The 20,110-nt window shown below is 42.6% G+C and overlaps 1 protein-coding gene across 1 annotated transcript in view; it reads right to left on the reverse strand.

Annotated features, from left to right (window-relative positions):
• Positions 1 to 236: 236 nt before the first annotated feature.
• The window catches only part of rb1cc1 (RB1-inducible coiled-coil 1), a 36,659-nt gene continuing 16,785 nt past the window's right edge, over positions 237 to 20,110 (reverse strand). The window contains exons 10-24 of the mRNA XM_061255410.1: positions 19,090 to 19,276; positions 18,485 to 18,566; positions 18,249 to 18,313; positions 18,002 to 18,105; positions 17,606 to 17,732; positions 15,404 to 17,328; positions 14,313 to 14,493; positions 12,030 to 12,138; positions 10,774 to 11,011; positions 10,029 to 10,083; positions 9,653 to 9,700; positions 8,686 to 8,744; positions 4,531 to 4,658; positions 2,325 to 2,395; positions 237 to 1,204 (exon numbers count right to left, since the gene is read on the reverse strand). Of these exons, the coding sequence (XP_061111394.1) occupies positions 1,127 to 1,204; positions 2,325 to 2,395; positions 4,531 to 4,658; positions 8,686 to 8,744; positions 9,653 to 9,700; positions 10,029 to 10,083; positions 10,774 to 11,011; positions 12,030 to 12,138; positions 14,313 to 14,493; positions 15,404 to 17,328; positions 17,606 to 17,732; positions 18,002 to 18,105; positions 18,249 to 18,313; positions 18,485 to 18,566; positions 19,090 to 19,276 (3,457 nt within the window). The 3' untranslated portion in view covers positions 237 to 1,126. The remainder of the gene's footprint in view (positions 1,205 to 2,324; positions 2,396 to 4,530; positions 4,659 to 8,685; positions 8,745 to 9,652; positions 9,701 to 10,028; positions 10,084 to 10,773; positions 11,012 to 12,029; positions 12,139 to 14,312; positions 14,494 to 15,403; positions 17,329 to 17,605; positions 17,733 to 18,001; positions 18,106 to 18,248; positions 18,314 to 18,484; positions 18,567 to 19,089; positions 19,277 to 20,110) is intronic.

A 20,110-nucleotide genomic window follows, 5' to 3' on the forward strand; every position in this document is an offset into this window, starting at 1 on the left:
CTCATTTGAATCCCATTTGTTGAAATTAAGATTTATTTATTTTCCCCATTAGGAGTTAATATTACACTGCAAATAAAATATAAAAAAGGATTAAAATGTCTCAGTACATAGCAAATCTCAATACCTTTCTGAACTTATACATGGTGACAATTAATAAGCAGATACTCAGGTATCAGCAATAAATGGGAAGGTATGTGCGGTATTAACACTGACTGAAGATAGCACACTTAAACCTATTTCCCGGGATCAAACCTTTATTGTTTCAAAACTCTAAATTCCTTTACAATACAGTCATTTATTGTTACTTGTATGACTTGATGGATAATGTACAATGCCATATTTAATCCAATAATGAAACACAAGATCACAAATATGAAATATTTATCTCTAAGGATGAACGTTCTATGATAGTGGGAAGTTATGCACTGTTTCAATGTTAAAAGCAGCACACCCTCTTCCCTTTTTCAATCCATGACAGCATTGTTTTTTTTTTTTCTTCCAAAAGTGCATTTTAAGGATTGCAGTGATGACTGTTATATTTTTCTCAGTCTCAATGTACATTTCAATATTATCCTTTCAGAGGACTTTCTTACTGTGTTGTGTGTAACAAACAGCATTTTTACCTACAGATCCAACTACAACATTTATCTGAAGTAAATTAAAGAAAAATATATCAATATGCATGCCATGAACATTCCTCCATAAACATTTATAATAAATGTGTATTTTCAGAACATTACAGGGAAATTATTTTGATAATGATATTTTCCACAAAAGGACAAATGTCCATAATAATGAGAACTAATATATAACATCCAAAGACTTATGTTTAATTTACAGACAATATAACGGCTTTATGCCAATATGTATAGGGCATGCCCTTACAAAGAAAAGAAATTATTTGGTCCACGATTATAAATCTTCTGGGTTAAAAAACAAAACAAAAAAAAAAGTGTTCTTGCAACTGTCAAACCATGTCATGATAATGATTTTTTTTTTTTTTTTTCATTTTTCTAATGCAATGTTGATAAGAGAATTTATGAATAACACGAGATGTCTTTTTTTTTCTTTAAAAAAAATGTATGCAACACAAACAATTTTTTTTTTAGCTCATAATGCAACGATATTATACTTTTTTGTTCCAGGGAACAGCCTTCACTCTGTAGAATTTGGTACCCAGAGGAACTTTAAATCTGTTTTGAGCCTGAGGAGGGAAAAAAAGAGGGATATATTAATTACAGCAATACTCACCAAACAACCAAGAAACAGGCCCATAAATGATTTACCAAAATCATAATACCATTTGAATTGTTATTGTTCAAGCCTTGGCATGGATCCCCACTGTAAGAAAACTGTTCAAACCATACAACTCTAATTTGGTTTGTGGAGTGAAATGCATGTCGTTAATTGAACTGGATCAAATGTCACAAGGCACCTCCAGATTAAAAAACCAGAAGAGCTTCATATCTACACTCCTGCATATCACCAAGTCAAAAATATAATTAAGCAACACAAACAATTAAAGTATCGGAACAACAGGTGAAATTGTGATTCAATGCAGTAGCCTACGGATAATATTATCATGTCGTCAAAATTGTGATCGACACATTAAACCTCATTTCCCTAATAAAAAATAAATACCTAAATTGTACATGTATTTATCAGTATGCCAATTGATTACTTATAATAATTACTGCTGCGTTATAACAATCCATGTTACTGTCGAGGCACAATAAACGCAAATTAATTAATGCCATTACATGACCACGCTTAACTACAATGATCAATATGTTCTTGACACTAATGTCTGTAGGGAGGATTATTTTAAACGACGTAAACGCGCGATATCTGTGAGATTAAATTAGGTTCGATTTAAATACGACACCGTTAGACCTCCATCTCCTCGAGTCAGTATCTGGAGCGGTAATTTGAATTCCATTACGAGCAAACAGCAGAACTGTGGTCCTTAGGCACCCAAGTATGAAATCACTTGAATTGATGTAATGGGATGTAACTGGTTAACAATAATACAAATGGGGGCATTGTAATTGAAATTAATTCTTCACTTTCAGCAATAGATGGGAAATGGAAGAGATGTGACTAGAGAAACTGAAGGTGTGCGTTGCTGTTGCAGCGGATAAAAAACACAACCGGAATACAATATATTTTACAACAGACAAAAACTAATCAAATATATTGATCAAATCCACCGATTAATTTTACATCTGCGACCAAGATTTTATATACTAGCTCATGTTATTTCCAATCAGCGAGCTGCAATTCCCTAATGAAAAATACTAAGGCATGTTACGTCAGTCCATTACCTTTTTCGCCTGGCAATATTCCTTCTCCATCACTTTTCCCAGAACCCATGGCCGTCTGGCTGCCCCAGATGCTATTAAAAAGAAAAGCAAAGGAAATCTCATTACAGGACATGAAGCCATGATTTCTAGACCAGTATGTGTCTAACAACAGTAAGCAAGCCTGTTCCTGGAGTGCGAGAGATGGTCCTGATTTTTACTCCATCTAAACCTACAACTACATAAATGTAATATTTATAGGCACAATGATGTGACCACAGTTGATCATTTAAACTTCACTTCATCATTCATAATTTCACCACTCCGGCTCAGAATATACAGTCCACCAACCCTTGCCTACAAGTTCAGATCGAATAGAAACCAAAAACATCACTGGAACTCGAGTTGCCTATCGCTGAACAAGATTGATATTGCTCGAGACCCCAGAAAACTCACTGCCCATTACACGTTCCATTTTTGCAGAAAGCAATCAAAACTTCATTAGTTCCCCATTGACCTCAGTCATGATCTGCCTTTAGGTCCGTTTAAATACATTCAAATAAATTCAAATTTGAAATCAAAGTATAATCGGTGTAATCTGTGATGTGAATGAAAAATTTGACACTGATGACGATTTTTGAGACTGGGGGGGGGCTTGATGGCAAGATTTATTCTCTCCACGGTGGTGAAATCCGGTCAAGCCACTGGTTGAAATGCCCGATCGATTTTGAATAACAGAGGACTCAAATAAAAAGAATTCAAATCTGAGCTTGTCCAGCGCCTCCCGGTACAAAGCGGGCAGTGAGAACACCGCCCTTCAAATCCTTGTTTGAATGATGCGGTTTGAAGATAGTCCCTCCCTCTGGACAGTGTCAGGCAAAATCGCTCTCTGATTATCTGCATTCAAAGCCGGACTGCAGGATGGCAGTGGATGCACATATTAAGTGAATGTTTTTGTTACGCTGATTTCCAAGCCCAAAACACTAATTGGGAGTTTTGTTCTCTTTTGAAAATTTCTATCCTGTTCTAATTATAGATATCTTTATCTTTCCAGTCTTTTTGCTTTCTTTTATTTTTTTTTTATGAGTTAGTTCAATTGTGACTTCTTCAGACTCATATTTGGGGAACACATGAAAGGGAGATGGAGGCTTACTAAAGTCACTTCATTTCTTTGGTCTCAGCCTTATTTCTGTTGAGCGTTTGATTTTATGATAAAAGGACTGGTTTCAAATTTTGGGACCCCACAATAATTCCTGAATAAACTAGGATGTTGGGCTCTGTTTTCTCAGATCAGAGTTTAGTTTCCTCTGAAGTAGGAGTGTATTCTTCATTTATTCAGCCATTTCCACTGACTGCATCATCCTCTGTTAAACCAGGAGTGTAGAGTAGCCTTCCCCAAAAAGCAAGCGATTGGTGGCTGTCCAGACCAGTCAAACTGTACAGTGGCCAGTGAACCAGAGGAGGCACCTTTGGGTAGAGGCAGGGGAAACCCTCCCTCCCACTCCCTACAGAGACACTAACCAGGCAGCGCTAGCAGGGTCAGGAGGCATGAAATCACATGCTCTGGTCGGAAGGAACAACCAACAAATGAATGTAGAATTGACCAAGATGTATTCTCAAGCTGGAGCTTGAGCTACACTGAAACTATATTTTGAGTTTGCCGTATAATAGCTTGGCTTGCAGTGGACAATGGAGCTTTAAATCTTCATACACAATCATGAAATCATCCATGATTAAAACACATCTCTCTAAAATACAGAGATCATGACCGAGCACGCGGTAACAGATTTGTGACAAGTTTGGCATATGTTAAATAGACAATGCTCTTAATACAATCCAAACATGCCCTTAACTCTGACTCACAACTGAAAGCAAGTGTTACTTTTTTCCTCCAAAAAGACAGTTTGGAGACTTTGGCAATCGCTGAAATTAAAGAGGAAAAAAAAACATGTGCTTGTACTGAAAAACAAATGCTTTTAACCAAGGAACCGGAGAGTTAACACACAATCCAAAAAGTTCTTGGCATAAGGTGCAGAGTGAAAAATTCACATTTGGAAAAACAGAATGGAATACTTTGACATGCTTAAATAAAATCCTCACTGTTTTATCCTGTCTTCGGGGGATAAAACAGAGTTTTCAGTCTGTATTTCCTTTATATAAAATACAAACATTGACAGCGTCCAGGCCTGTGCCTTTACTGTATGTTTTAGGTCCAGTGACGGGTACTGACCTGGTTTGAGATCCAGGGCGGCGAGAGACTCAGAATGGAGGAAGTATAGAGTCGGGCCCACGGTGAACAGGACGTAGTTGTCGTGCCTTTCATCTAAGATGATGAGAACCAAGTCCCCAACCTGAAAACTTGGCACAGTAAAAAGAAACAAAATATTAGCTATATACCTATAACATTCACCCGATATAGATGAGTAAATATCCTCAACAAAAAGTAACAAATTTGACATTCTGCACTCATATTCACCGTTCCACTTGCAATCCAATGCATGGAGTACAAAGCCAAAACAACAGAAATTGTCGATGTCCAAATACTTACAGATACTCCTCTATACAGTGGTTTCAGGAAGTATTGAGGGGGTCACTTTCACTTTTTAAACACTTTATTGTGAAATCTATATATAAGTATTCAGACCGTGAATTCAGTACTTTGTAGAAGCCCCTTTGGCAACAATTACAGCTTTGAGTCTTGTGTAAGTCTCTACAAGCTTTGCAGTTCATCCTTCCTGTCAGATCCTCTCAAGGTCCATCAGATTGAATGGAAAGTGTCTGTGAACTGTCATTGTCAGATCTATCCACAGGTGTTCTATAGAGTTTAAGTCTGGGCTGGGCCACTCAAGGACAGTCAGAGACTCCACTCCAGCGTTGTCTTGGCTGTATGCTTCAGGTTGCTGTCATGCTGAAAGGTGAACCGTCACCCTAGTCTGAGGTTGCGTGCACTCCGGAGCAGGTTTTCTTCAAGGACCGCTCTGTATTTGGCAGCATTCATCCATCCATCCATCATCACCCGCTTATCCGGAGTCGGGTCGCGGGGGCAGTAGGCAAAGCCGGGTATTCCAGGCGTCCCTCTCCCCAGCAACACATTCTAGCTCCTCCTGGGGGATCCCGAGGCGTTCCCTGGCCAGGAGAGATATATAATCTCTCCAGCGGGCTCTGGGTCTCCCTCGGGGTCTCCGCCCAGTTGGACGAGCCCGGAAAACCTCCAAAGGGAGGCGCCCGGGAGGCATCCTGATCAGATGCCCGAACCACCTCAATTGGCTCCTTTCGACGTGAAGGAGCAGCGGCTCTACTCCGAGCTCCCTCCGGATGTCCGAGCTCCTCACCCTATCTCTAAGGCTGAGCCCGGCCACCCTACGGAGGAAGCTCATTTCGGCCGCTTGTATACGCGATCTCGTTCTTTCGGTCACTACCCAAAGCTCGTGACCATAGGTGAGGGTTGGGACGTAGATCGACCAGTAAATCGAGAGCTTCGCCTTCCGGCTCAGCTCCTTCTTCACCACAACGGTCCGGTGCAACGCCCGCATTACTGCTGACGCTGCACCGATCCGCCTGTCGATCTCACGCTCCCTTCTACCCTCACTCGTGAACAAGACCCCGAAATACTTGAACTCCTTCACTTGGGGCAAAGACTCGTTCCCAACCCGGAGGGAGCAATCCACCGTTTTCCGGCAGAGAACCATGGCCTCGGACTTGGAGGTGCTGACTCTCATCCCGGCCGCTTCACACTCGGCTGCAAACCGCTCCAGTGCGTGCTGAAGGTCACGGTCCGATGAAGCCAGCAGAACCACATCATCCGCAAAAAGCAGAGATGCGATTCTGAGGTCACCAAACCGGACACTCTCCTCACCTCGGCTGCGCCTTGAGATCCTGTCCATGAATACCACAAACAGGACCGGTGACAAGGGGCAACCTTGGCGGAGTCAAACACCCACCGGAAACGTGCTTGACTTTGTGCCGAGAATGCGGACACAGCTCTCACTTCGGTTATACAGGGACCTGATGGCTCGTAACAACGGCCCCGGTACCCCATACTCCCGCAGTACACCCCACAGGGTTCCCCGGGGGACACGGTCGAAAGCCTTCTCCAAGTCCACAAAGCACATGTGGACTGGATGGGCAAACTCCCATGACCCCGCCAGCAACCCTGCCAAGGTAAAGAGCTGGTCCACTGTTCCACGGCCAGGACGGAAGCCACATTGCTCCTCCTGAATCCGAGGTTCGACCGTCGGTCGGAGCCTCCTTTCCAGTACCCTAGAGTAAGCTTTCCCAGGGAGGCTGAGGAGTGTGATACCCCGGTAATTGGAGCACACCCTCCGGTCCCCCTTCTTGAAAATGGGGACCACCACCCAGGTCTGCCACTCTACAGGTACTGTCCCCGATCTCCACGCGACACTGAAGAGGCGTGTCAGCCAAGACAGCCCAACAATGTCCAGAGCCTTCAGCATCTCAGGGCGAATCTCATCTACACCCGGCGACTTGCCACTGAGGAGCTTTTTGACTACCTCAGCAACTTCCGCCAGGGATATAGGTGCAGATTCCCCCGAGTCTTCAGGCTCTGCCTCTTCCACAGAGGACGTGTTGTTCGGGTTCAGGAGCTCCTCGAAGTGCTCTTTCCACCGCCCGACAATATCCCCAGTCCGGGTCAGCAGTTCTCCTCCCCTGCTGAAAACAGCCTGAGACAAGCCCTGCTTTCCCTTTCTGAGTCGTCGGATGGTTTGCCAGAACTTCCTCGAGGCCAACCGAAAGTCCTTCTCCATAGCCTCCCCGAACTCCTCCCATACCCGGGTTTTTGCTTCAGCGACTGCCGAAGCTGCAGCCCTTCTGGCCACCCGGTACCTGTCTGCTGCTTCAGGGGACCCCCGGGCCAGCCAAGCCCGAAAGGCCTCCTTCTTCAGCAGCATTTATACTACCCTCAATTCTGACCAGTCTCCCTGTCCCTGCCTCTGAGAAGAACCCCCATAACATGATGCCACCACCATGCTTCCCTGTAGGGATGGTATTATCGAGGTAATGAGCAGTACCTGGTTCAATTTTTGTCTCATCAGTCCAGAGAATCTTTTTCCTCAGGCTTTCAGGAGTCCTTTAAATGCCGTTTTCCTAAACTCCAAGAGGGCTGTCGTATGCGTTTTACTCAAGATTGGCTTCTGTCGAGCCACTCTATCATAAAGGCTTGATTGATGGAATGCTGAGGAGATGGTCATCCTTCCGGTAGGTTCTCCCATCTCTGCAGAGGACCTCCCAAGCTCTGTTAAAGTGACTTGTTGGGTTCTTGGTCACCTCCCTGACCAAGGTCATTTTTGCCTGGTTACCCAGTTTGGCTGGACGGCCAACTATAGGAAGAGTCCTGGTGGTTCCAAACTTCTTCCACTGTTTGTGCTTGTGGGAACACTCAAAGCTCTAGAAATGGTTTTATACCCATGCACTGGTCTATAGCTCGCGAAAACAAATGCCTTCATGGCTTGGTTTTTGTCCTGAAATGCAGTGTGAATTGTGGGACCGTATTTACACATTCTAAACCAATCAATTAAATTTGCCACAGGTAGACTCAAGGCAATCAATTTCAAGACATATCCCAATGATAATTAAAGCAAACAGGATGCACCTGACCACAATTTGGAGTGACACAGCAAAGGGTGTGTTGATTGATGGGCAAAAATGTCAAATTAAATCTACAACACAACAAAGTGTGCAAAAAGTGAAGGGGTCTGAATACTTTCTGAAGCCACTGTACATATGTATAGTATACTTGGTGAGCACTTAATTAGGAATACCTGTACACCTACTTATTCATGCGATAACCTAATCAGCCAATTGTGTGGCAGCAGTGCAATGCATACAACCATGCAGATACGAGTCAGGAGCTTCAATTAATGTTCACATCATTTGTTATTGAGAGAGGTCAGAGAATGGCCAGACTGTGACCTTCCTGTCAGCTTTGAACAGTCTGGCCATTCTCTCTGGCCAATAACACATTACAACAGTGGTATCCAGAAGAGTGTCATCTCTGAATACACAACGGGGCGGCCTGTAGTGTAGTGTTTAAGGTACATGACTGGGACCCGCAAGGTCAGCGGTTCGATTCCCAATGTAGTCACAATAAGATCTGCACAGCCGTTGGGGCCTTGAGTAAGGCCTTTAACCCTGCATTGCTCCAGGCGGGAATGTCTCCTGCTTGGTCTAATCAACTGTACGTTGCTCTGGATAAGAGTGTCTGCCAAAATGCCAATAATGTAATGTAATAATGTAACAACACCTCAAACCTTTAAGTGGATAGGCTACAACAGCAGAATACTTAATACAAAATAAGTATAATAAATACCTAATAAAGTGCTCACTGAGTATATACCATATATGTAAGGCTCTGCAATGTACTTACTCTCTTATAGCGATTTTCTCAGAATGCCGTGAAGATACTGAAGACATGCTCTGGGACATCTACAAAGAATATACAAAGAAAAGAAAACTGATCAGTACTTATTTACTTAAATTCTATAACTGATAAAATTTCAAGCATTCAAACAAGAAAGGCATTTGTTGTTGAGCTTTTAAAAATGGTTGTACCATTCACCCTTCTTATGTAGTGTTTTCTAATAAGCTCTTAAATTTAATTCAATTCAATATGAATTTCAACATTTAATTCACTCGATTAAGATCATCCAAGCAAGCCTGACAAGACAATGTCTTCTGAAATAATAGGCAACGATACATGTTAAGTTCAAGCGCAGTGCACAGAGCACAAAACAAGAGTAGGTAAATAGCTTCTCAACCAGCCATGTGTCGATCAAATTTATTTACATACATATGTTACTCATGCATATTGCTCGATGAGGAGACTATTTTGATGCCAGATATTGTATGTGCGGCTCTGTAACAAAGATGTTTTTACTCCGTGGTGCTATGTTATGCAGACGGTTTGGTTTCTGAAGTCTACATTTCAACATCTGACTCACCATGCACACCCTCTCACAGCAGGTGAAATGATGTCTGACACAATGCCAAAGCAAAAGCGAGCTATGTTTTCGGCCTTGGATATTGGTTTTACCATGATATTTAGAAATGTTTTATCATTGAAACGGATCTGCATCAAAACTCTTTGAGTGAAAGGGAGGCGGCATGGATTATCCATAAACAGAACTGCCCAACAGGGAACTAAAGCAATATGTAAAAATCTTCATATATTTCTTCAATTACTATTAAATATGGGCTAATTGCTGCAACTGCCTGACAATACAAAATAATCTATCAATGGAATTCAAAATAATGTTTTTTCAAGAGACTTTACAACAAATTAGTGTAAAAGTAATAAAAATATAAATGATTAAATAAATAAAACAGAATATTACCAGTCTTTGACTGAGACGTTTGTTTTCTTCCTCCTTCATGTGTAAGGTCTGTAAAAATATATACAAAAATATTTCATTACAATGCACTCATATCAAATGACTAAATTCTACACAATTCTCTTCACACTCATTTCTATAAAGCATTCCAGTAAACCAGTATCCACATTTTGCTTTACCATTGGCAATACCAGCCCTTTGCAATTCTCCAAAATGGAATACATTTGAATTCAATCAACCTGAATGCTACACTGCAGACATGTGCGTTATTTACATAATTATTCACATTCTTCAAACACTACTTGAATTCATGGACCATCACTGAGATGCATGTATATTGATATCTCTGAAGCCCAATGCATGATGGGATTGTATTTACCCTTTCCAAAATAAGTATCCGCTGCTTCTCCTCAGATAACATGAGAATGTTTTCGCTGAAATGGAAAACATGGACTTATAACATGGAAGCTGTACATGCAAAGAAATTACACAATAATTACTAAGTGACATTACTAAGTCAGTGACTATGTTTTCACGGACACACACTATTCCAATTATATGTTCAACCACCGAACAAAGCACACACCCAGACAGCTATGTATTTTTGGCTGTCAATGTTAACATGTCAACTCAGGTCATTCATTTTAATTACAATTATTATTTACAATTGTTAAAGATAGGATGGTAGATGGAAAAATGGACCTTAGATACCTATTGGGTCTACCACAGGAAAAATAAGAAAATTTATTTAATTATAAAATTCAGAAAAAACAATCCCAGCGGTTGACACCCAGTGAATTTTAAACACTTGAAGAATGATATTAAACTATCCTTTAGCGCTGACCGAAAGATGTATACAAAATATTCAACCACGTAGAGAGGAATAAGATTGGGTTATTCCAATATGACCAAAACCACAATAAGGATTGTTACTTGGAATATAGTGCGCATGCAAACGTGGTCAATGGATACAAGAACTGTAATCAATTAAATGGAAATTCAGTAGTAAATTACCCTTTGAACACTATAACACTTGAGCGCTATAGCCCCTTCCATCCGATTGCTTTAGCTAGCTGTGCTCAGAGGCCGAACAGACACTATGTGGCGCGACGGCGGGCGCTTACTGAACGGTCATCATGCTGGCCTCCACGGCAGAGTCCACCCTCTCCTCCTCCCGGATGGCTGCGACCGAGGCCAGCCTCTCCGGGTCGCCAGGGGGCTCGTTGGAGCAGGTAGCGGGGCTGGGCTGGAAGTAGGTGGATGAAAGCATGGCGCTGCTTCGCAGGCGGTTCAGCTCCTCCTCCAGCTGCTTCTTCTCCTGCAGCAGGTCTGCCCGATCCCCCAGCAGGGTTTCAATCACACCTGCAGACACGCATCGCAGGTAAATATTCACACACCAAACACCAAACACAGTGTCTTTATACCCAATATATAAAAACCACCTGCAGACACACACACACCAAACACACAGTGTCTATATACCCAATATAAAAAACACCTGTTGACACACGCACCGCAGGTAAATATCCCACATGCCACACACCAAACACAGTGTGTATATACCAAACATAAAAAACACCAAACACAGTGTCTATACACCCAATATAAAACACCAAACACAGTGTCTATATACCCAATATATAAAACACCAAATGTACAGGGTCTATATACCCAATATAAAAATATACCAATCACCACTGCAGACACACGCAGCACCTATACTGTATACCTGACATAATAATCACGCAATATACACCTGATGTATATAAACAAGTCTATCAAAACTTACTACAATCTAAAACCTGTATGCCAGATATAATGCAGTTTATTACCCCACCAGCAGAGGTACACACTTTTTTCTGCTATTTTTTCGTCTAAAATGGCAGCTTGTTGTACATCTGGCACACTGTACACCTGACATCCTACTCACAATTTAGCAGTAAGAGAAATGCAGCAGATTGCATTCAATCTACTCTGCACTTGCTGGTTGTTGCTCGCTAATTATTGTTTATCCAGCAGTAGTAAATTAGCAGTGCTACATTTGGTGCATTGCATAATATGGGTCATGTTTAAATGAATCATTATACACATCTCTAACTGACAGTGTGGATGGATTTATAGATTCAGTCAAATGATAAACTGTATGCAAGGACAATAAACACACTAAATAAGCATAAAATCTACGAAAATGCAAACACATATTTAACACTGCGGTCAAGATGCCCTTTTTATGCAAAACAAGTTTATTCATTCATTTATATGATTGAGACTAGTTAAAATGAAAATTATAATGCAATTTATAAACCTCAGCTACATAAAGCATGTCAAACACATCACAAGTAGCTATAAAATTGACTAAAATATGAGAGTGGTTAGAAACCTTTGTCTTCTTCTTGCTGTTGGGTGACTTTTCTCAGCTTGTCAGTAAGTTCGTTGATTATCTGTTCCTTCTTCAGTTTTTCTCTCGTCAAAACAGTATTGAAGTTTGTCTAAATGTAAGAAAATTATAGAAAGAAATTAAATGACAGTTACCAGTTAGTGAATTCAGTCAAACAGTTCGGCAGGACTGCCATCTACCATGCCCAATTATAATACTTTCTATTTTGAACTCCAAATTGAGCAGCATGACTTGTTTGGCAAAGCCTATATTAAATTACTTGAGGCAAAAACTAAGGAAAACAGTGGGTAAGCCTTGCTGCTCATTTTTTTTGTATTTATAAAACACTGATAAGACAGTACAAGGTAAAAAGAGGATATTTGCAAGAACAGAGCTAATCCTTACACATCGCATTATAAATTATCAATGAAGCAAATGTTTTCTCCCAAACAGATTTTTTCCCCCCCGTTACATAATTAAAATCATCAAACACACTTTTTTTAAATTACATATAGATCCTGTCCTCAATGTAAACTATACTCACAGCATTACAATTTATTTTTCAGCAACAGCTGCAGAAATGCATTTCCTTTAATTCCACATCGACACAACAAATTGCTACAGATTTACATGACAATTTGTTTATTTTCAAGGGTTTGCAGCGTGGTATGCTTTACACAATGCAAGTGTACGGAACTCTTACAAAGGTTGATGTTGTAAAATGCCTTGTTGTTCTTGTAGCAGTTCTTGCTATTGTTAGATATTTCAAGTTATTTTAGACATTATTCATGTCATCATTTCAGTTTGTACACTGATTTTGCTGGTAAACGGGTGGTTAAGTTCCAATCAATCAATTGATCGATCAATGAATTAATCAAGGAAAAAATTTACTTCAACTGCAATGTTGCGATGTCAGAAGGCTTACATAAGACTGCAGCACAGTGATGCCTTTCAATTCCCCTGAAAAACTGGATAAATATATAAGAATGTAAAAACACAGGTCAAATGCCTGTTAAAACATTAAAAGAACAGCGTGTAGTGTTCCTCATGACTCATAACAAACAGTCTGCATGACTTTCTGTGCAAGTGACTCACTTAACAACAGTGACAGGCAACAAATACAGAAAAAAAAAAAAAAAACTAAAAACAAGCTATATTTACCCATACTCCACACCACTACCCACACAAGATCCATATATTTATATTCAATGTAAACACTCCGGACCTGATTTTGTTTAGTTTTTTTTAATACTGGTTCCAGTTTTTTCTTGACATTCTGACATTCTGTATATCAATGTGAAGGTCATATCTGCCTTTCAGTGTACGAAACCAAGTCTGGAGTTGTGGGCTGAAACTGTCTCAACAGTTCTCTTACATTTGAGAGGTCAGTGTGACCAAATGGAAAGAAGGGCTTCAAAATCCCTCAGAAATACGGAAATATTTCAACAGGAAAATGAAAGACGCCTTAACTGAACATGTTTATTTTGGTGTCGGAATGACATGTGTCATTTAAAGACGTTTGTTTCAATGGCGTTGAGACATTTGAACAAACAAAAGCTTTTTTAAAAACTTCATCAGAATAATGTAGAACCCACCAAAGAATTTAATGAACCTCTGAAATAGCCCACTCCAGCCAAATGAGAAGGCAACAATTCCTTCAGGATCTATTTGACCCTAACAGACGAAGTCTGAAGGTAATTAGTGAAATTATGATTCTTTTTCACATGTGCTAATTATGCAGATATAACGCATGTGGGTTTGACGGAAAATATGGTTTTTCCAGGTTCCATCTGTTTTCCCCGCTCACAGCCAGATCACTCCACTGATGCAAAGGAGCAGAGAGGTGGCGCGTGGCATTACAACGGGTGACGCAGTTGGCCCTTAGCAGCCTCTGCTTCAGAACTGGGTGCGAGTTGCATCAAGAGAGTGAAATCGCTAAAACGTCCAGAGGGAGTTATGGCACAAGAGCCGAGCGGCGCCTTCGCATTGGCCCGACGTGACGGCGGCACCCAGCTGACCCGGGGAACCAACCGGCGTCGATGGCGAATGGAACATCGGCAGGTACCCCGCGGTGGAGCGAGGGCGACAGCCGCGAACGCGACGTGTTCCTGCCACCGCAGATGAGGATTCGCAAACAGATGAGAACGCCCACCGCGTCGCCCGCTTCTGCCGTTGGCTCGGGGAGGGGCCAATCCACGATCCGTGGGAGTGGGGTGGGGTGGAGTGTGTGACAGCGAGGGGGGGGGGAGGGGGCTACGCGCACAGACAGGGAAAGGGGCGCACTACCTGTTGCTCTGCGATGAGTGACGTCTTGAGGTTCTGCATCTCCTCGTTCTTCCTCTTCTCCAGGGCCTCCAGCTGGGCCAGCAAGGCAGCCCGCTCCCCCTGCAGACGCTCCTCCAGACTGGCGCTGAGACTGTGCGCCACCTCAGGCTGGCCCCCGGCGTGCTCTGGCACCGAGGCTGCCCTGTGTCAGGCACAGGCAGAAGGGCACTGTCAGTCCTGTCAATCAACGCCAACAAAACGCTTCCACACAAAGGCATGCACCAGCTAGGACCGAGAGGTCGCCCGTCAAACACTGTTTTCGCCATTACACTTACAATAAACTGTAATAGTGGAATAGTTTACACTTAAACCATTCCACTATAGTGGAAACAAACACCCAATCAAAATAACAGCAAATATATAAGAGCTTCAAACATGTGCTTTGAAATGCTTCTAATCCTTCAGAAATAGAGCAGGCTGCCAAAACTGACGGCTGAAATTTATGGTTTTGGAAAATTCAAGAAACAGCTGCTATTTCTTCCTCCAGCCCTTTATTGGCTGTAATAAAACAGTGCGATAAACTTTTCATCCATGACGGTAGAGGCACAAACAACCCTGTCTGAGGTGAACAGTTGAATGCTGGAGAAACAAACAATGGTGAGGAAAGCGTAACTGAACACTACTGCAGATCAGTCAGGTAAATATATATGTACAGAAGACTTAAACTATAATTACAATAAACCATTATAATCAGGTCACTGTGAAAATTAATTTGGTCAACTAATTAACTGAATTCACTTAATTAAATGCATTATTCTGTGCAGTTGAGTCAAAATTGTTTACAAAAAACTGGTACCAAGGACTATTTAATTATTTTCCATATTTAGATGTTTTCCATCTTTAGAAGTATCATTTTGACTGCTATGCCAGACATCAATATTAATTTGTATTTTTTATTTTAGCACATTTTTGTTCTAATACTATATTAGCCAGAAGTCTACAATGTGACATGGATTGTCTGGTGAAAATGAATTTTCCATGAGTAACCAAAGCACATCTTTCAATTACACATATGGTCTCAAAAAGCAGTGGCCTTGAATTCCATTCCTTACCTTTCTGATGACCCTCTCTCCTTGAGCTCGTTTTCAAGTTGTCTGACTTTTGTTAACAGTCTTTCCTCGATTTCCTCCTTTTGCTGTTCAAAGTTTTTTAAGGCATTTGATAATGCAGCCTTCACTGCTTCCTCTTTCTGCTCCTCTATACTTTGTGCCGTCTCCACCTGCGCCAACCTTTGAGAAAGGAGTTCATTCTGCGACTCCAAATCGCAGATAACCTTCCTTAACTGCTGCTGCTCCTCCTGAAGGGCCCTTTCGTGATTGTCTTTCTCCTCCTTCAGGGCGGCAGCCCGGTCCTCCAGATCGTTCTTGAGCACTTGCACCTGCTCAATGAGGCTTCTCTCCGTCTCCTGAGCATCCTCTCGCAAAGTTGAGAAGTCATTGCGGAGTAAAGCGCTCTCCTCCTCGTGCCTGTCCACCAGCTCAGAGATGCAGTGGTCCTTCTCGATTCTCATCAGCGTCCTCAGCTCGGCCAGTCCCACTTCGTACTCTTCGTTCTTAACCTGGAGCTGCTCCTTCAGGGCGCTCATCTGCTTTCGCAAAGAGTCGGTCTCCGCCTCCACCCTGGAGTTCAACGTCTCCTGCTGCTGGCACCTGGCCTCTTGGTACAACAGTCGGACCTCCTCCATCTCCGCCTCTTTCAGGGCCATCTCCACCTCCAGCTTGCAGCGCATGTCGGAGAGCTCAGAGACGCGGGACTCGAGGTCCTTCACGCGACCCTCCCACTCCGTCAGCTCCACTGCGTGGAGGTCCACCAGCTCCTTCAGCTTGCTCACGTTCTCGGTGGCCAGGACGTCCAGGGCGGATCGGCCCTCCTGTCTGGCAGCATCCAGCTCACCGGCGTGCTGCTGCCGAAGCCGCTCCTCCAGCTCCTGGAGTCGGGACTTCTCCAGGTCTTCCATTTCCGCCCTGATCTTCTGCTGGCTGCGCTCGATCTCAAAATGCAGGTGCTCCAGTTGGTCCGCCAGCGAGTCTCTGGATAGAGTGACGGTCTTCATTTCATTGCTCTGATCGGCGAGCTTCTGTTCTAGGCCGAGCAAATGCTGTTTCTGACGGCTCTCCGATTCCGCAGTCCTTTCCCTGTCGCTTTCTAGCTGTGAGATCTCCTTTTCCTTCCGTTCCACGATACCTTCAAGCTCCAGGATGGCCCTTTGTAGGTCCTTGACCATATTCTGGTTCACCTCAGATTCTTCTTTGAGAGCTAGCATTTCTTTTTCATGGTCTGTTTTGAGAGCGCACAACTCATTTTGATGCATTTCATTCAAGTTTCCGTCATGGACGTACTTAATATTGTCAACAATGCTCCGCACTTCCATCGACATCGTTTTAAAAGCGAAACCGAAGTCCCTCTGTTCTTTCAGCACGAGACCGCGAAAGTGGTAGAGGTCCTCTTTGACGCTTTTCAAGTTGCACTGGGACTCCTCTGCGGCCGACCTGTACTTCTCTATGCACTGCTTCAGGACTGCCAGCCTGGAGTTCTCCCTCTCCAAGGTGGTTGTGTCCTGAATGCGTTTGCTGTCGATGGCATTTATGACCGAAGAATACAAGGACTCCACCATCATCTCGGGGCTCGTAGGGTCACTGATGGGATTCGGGGAGGTCAGGTGCTCCTCGATCACAAACTCGTTCACCGCGGACATGAAGTCCGACTCGGGGCTCTCGGCCAAAGAGTCGAGGTCCAGGGATCCCTGCTGTAGCACCGGGTCCATGTTGGGATGCCCTATAGTTTCGAAATCGAACGTGTGAGCATCGATGCTGTCCGGGGATAGTTCTTCTAATGGGCCAGGAATAGTCAGAGGCTGACATAGGGGACCCTGAAGACTTAGTGAGGAGGGCGTTTTGGAGGAGGTAGAGGAGGTTCCTACTGTGCTTTCAGGTCTTGGGACTGTAGGGGACCGTTGCCCCATCTGGCTGCTGGATATCTGGTGAAAAATTTGATAATTGTCAGTCATGAAACTGAAGCCGTCTTATTTTAAAAGAAAGAATAAATATAATTTAAGGAAGTGATTTGTGGAAATTTGAAGCATCTGGTGCGCATATAAAAAAAAATATTTCTTTATTTCAGTGGCATAACCCCAACATGCGCTTATACGCAATTAAAGCACTAACAGCAGACTACAGTGTGTGTTGGTATGGCTGATCACAAACATCCAGGGTGTTTGTCAGCCATTCAACAAACTCTCCATTTGAACACAGTACCTTTTGTTCACTCAGCAAGTCGGTGATGGTTTGAGACATTTCATCCACACTCTGGGTGGCTTGAACAAGCTGGTGGAGTATTTGAACATGTTGGTGCAAAGGCTCAAAATCACACAATGTTGGAACCCTTAAAAGAAAAAAAAACACTGATTAAAGATCAAAAAGCATATTAATGGCATGTGGAAAGCAATATGAAATTATTTTTGTCATTTATACTTTGTTATTTATACATTAAAGCCCCTGAATTTTCAGGCAGAAAAAACCATTTCCCTATACAGTTATTTGCCATACAAACTGAAAGCCTGAAATATAATGGCAGAATTTAAATTATTCCTGAAACTGTTCCTCTGATGCTACTCGTTGGTTACACAAGGAGGACTGAAATACATGCCATACCTGAGAAAAGGCTGGACTTCAGAAGGACAGCAAGACTTCAAAAACTGCAGGTCACACAGGGAGATTTCCGGAAGCTCAGAGTCAAACCTTCGAGGTTTGCGTGTCTGTGTGTGACCAGTAGGGACAGAGACAGAACGCCAGTGAGTGGGGTAACATTATTTGTAGGATGAATCCATTTCTACGTCCGCCTATCCATTGCGCTACCATGGAAAGTGCACGATCCTACTGTATACGGCAGAAAACTTACGCAAAATGAAGTGGGAGGCCATGAATCAAGTCCTCGAAACAATCGGTTTCTGAGAAAAGATTTCCCTGCGAACACCAGAAAATAAAGAAGTTAAGGACAACTGCTAATGCATTCCTTTTAATGCAAGATAAATTAAACAGTCTTTGGCAGCACAATCTTTGTTTTCTGAATGTTTGAAAAGGTAGAGAAGGCAGGATGAAAAGTAATGTTTGAGAAGGAATGTTTAGAGAACTCACTGAACAACTTCCCAAAGGTTTCCCTTTTTGCTTTCTCAGCTTCATAGAGCTGCTTCCCATCCTTCACGAGGGCACAGGCCCACTGAAACAGGAAACAAAAGCCATTGCTATCATTTGTATTCTAAAAATGGAATAAATGTGCCAAAAAGGTAGTTGATGATACAAAAAGGAGAAAGGAAAAAATAGTTATTGACATAAGCTTTATTTTCCAACATGCGTAAAGTTTATTAATGATTCGATGGAATCAACCATCATACATTTTTCTAATGAAAAATCTCAGAAAACAGGATCCACAATTAATTGCACCCCTGGTTTAGTACTTCGTGAAAAACCCCCTGGCAAAGATAACAGCCACAAGTCTTTTCCTATTTGTGAAAAGGGTAGAGGGATGGAGGGATTTTTGACCATACCTCCATGCAGAACTTTTCAGAATTATTGATATCCTTGGGATGCCCCCCTCTTTAGTTCAGACTACAGGACTTGCCATTGCAGAACACGGTTCTATTTACTTTTGGAGTCACTGTCCTGCTGGACAATCTACTTACGACCAAGACCAGCACCTGTGGTTTTTAGGAAGATTACTAAATATTGCCCGTGGTGCTGACCTCTCTGTAGTGCCGTATGAAAATCTTCCGCCTCACAACCTCCACCACGGCCAGACAGTACATCTGCGGGACGGTGCTGAGCGCCTCCACAATGCGCACCCTCTCCAGCAGCTCCGTCAGCAGACGCAGGAGGGCCTGCAGCTTCTCCCCATCCTGGTCCGCATGGAGCATCACGTAGCAGCACCATCTGGGCACATACGGAAAGGCGCAGTGGAGCTAAGTGGTTGCTGCTCATTAACCCTTAGAAGTTCAAGTAAGATCACTAATATGCGTTTAGTTTAGTATGGTATAGTTTTTTTATTTGCCATCTCCAATTCCATCGAATTTGGAATGTCCATTTCATGAACTCAAGCGGCCGTGCAGCCGGCATAGTAGAGTACTACATAGTAGCCGGTGGAGTGAAGAGACTCTGGCTGCTTCTTTTCACACTGAAGCCACAAGCTGCGCACATGCAGAGTAGGGGCGGAGGAGACCCATTCATACACGTGCATGAATGCTAGCCAAGGTGCCTGGACGGCCACAATTTGTGTTAAAGGGGCAGACCACCAAGCATCAAACGAAGTCTCACGGCTTTAATGAGATGCGCCATGAGAAAATGCCCTTTCAGTGGAACTGCCCCTTTAAGGCAGAAGCCTTCTTTTCCTCAGTCATACATTTTACCACGTCAACATTGTACTGCATATGTATTAGTGTGATTAATACACATCTGATTTACATTACATGTTTTAGCACAGAACAAAGATAATAACATTTGTGAGACATGACACATGTTGAAGCAAGGCAAGGATTCTTTGCATAGTATAATTTGATAAACTGCATGAATAGAGATTATTGATGTAAAGACGAGCAACTGTGCATTGCTTGATTTTAAGAACAAAGGACATCTACATTCCTGCCATCTGTCACACAGCATACAGCATGATGGCAAGCCAGTTGAAACCAGCAGCAGTCAATAGCCTCTGACATTCGGCAGAATTTTTGGTCATTATACTGAGCAGGATGATAAATAATTAAACACATG

The sequence above is a fragment of the Conger conger genome, chromosome 9 (genome assembly GCF_963514075.1).
Source record: "Conger conger chromosome 9, fConCon1.1, whole genome shotgun sequence".
Classification (NCBI taxonomy): domain Eukaryota; kingdom Metazoa; phylum Chordata; class Actinopteri; order Anguilliformes; family Congridae; genus Conger; species Conger conger.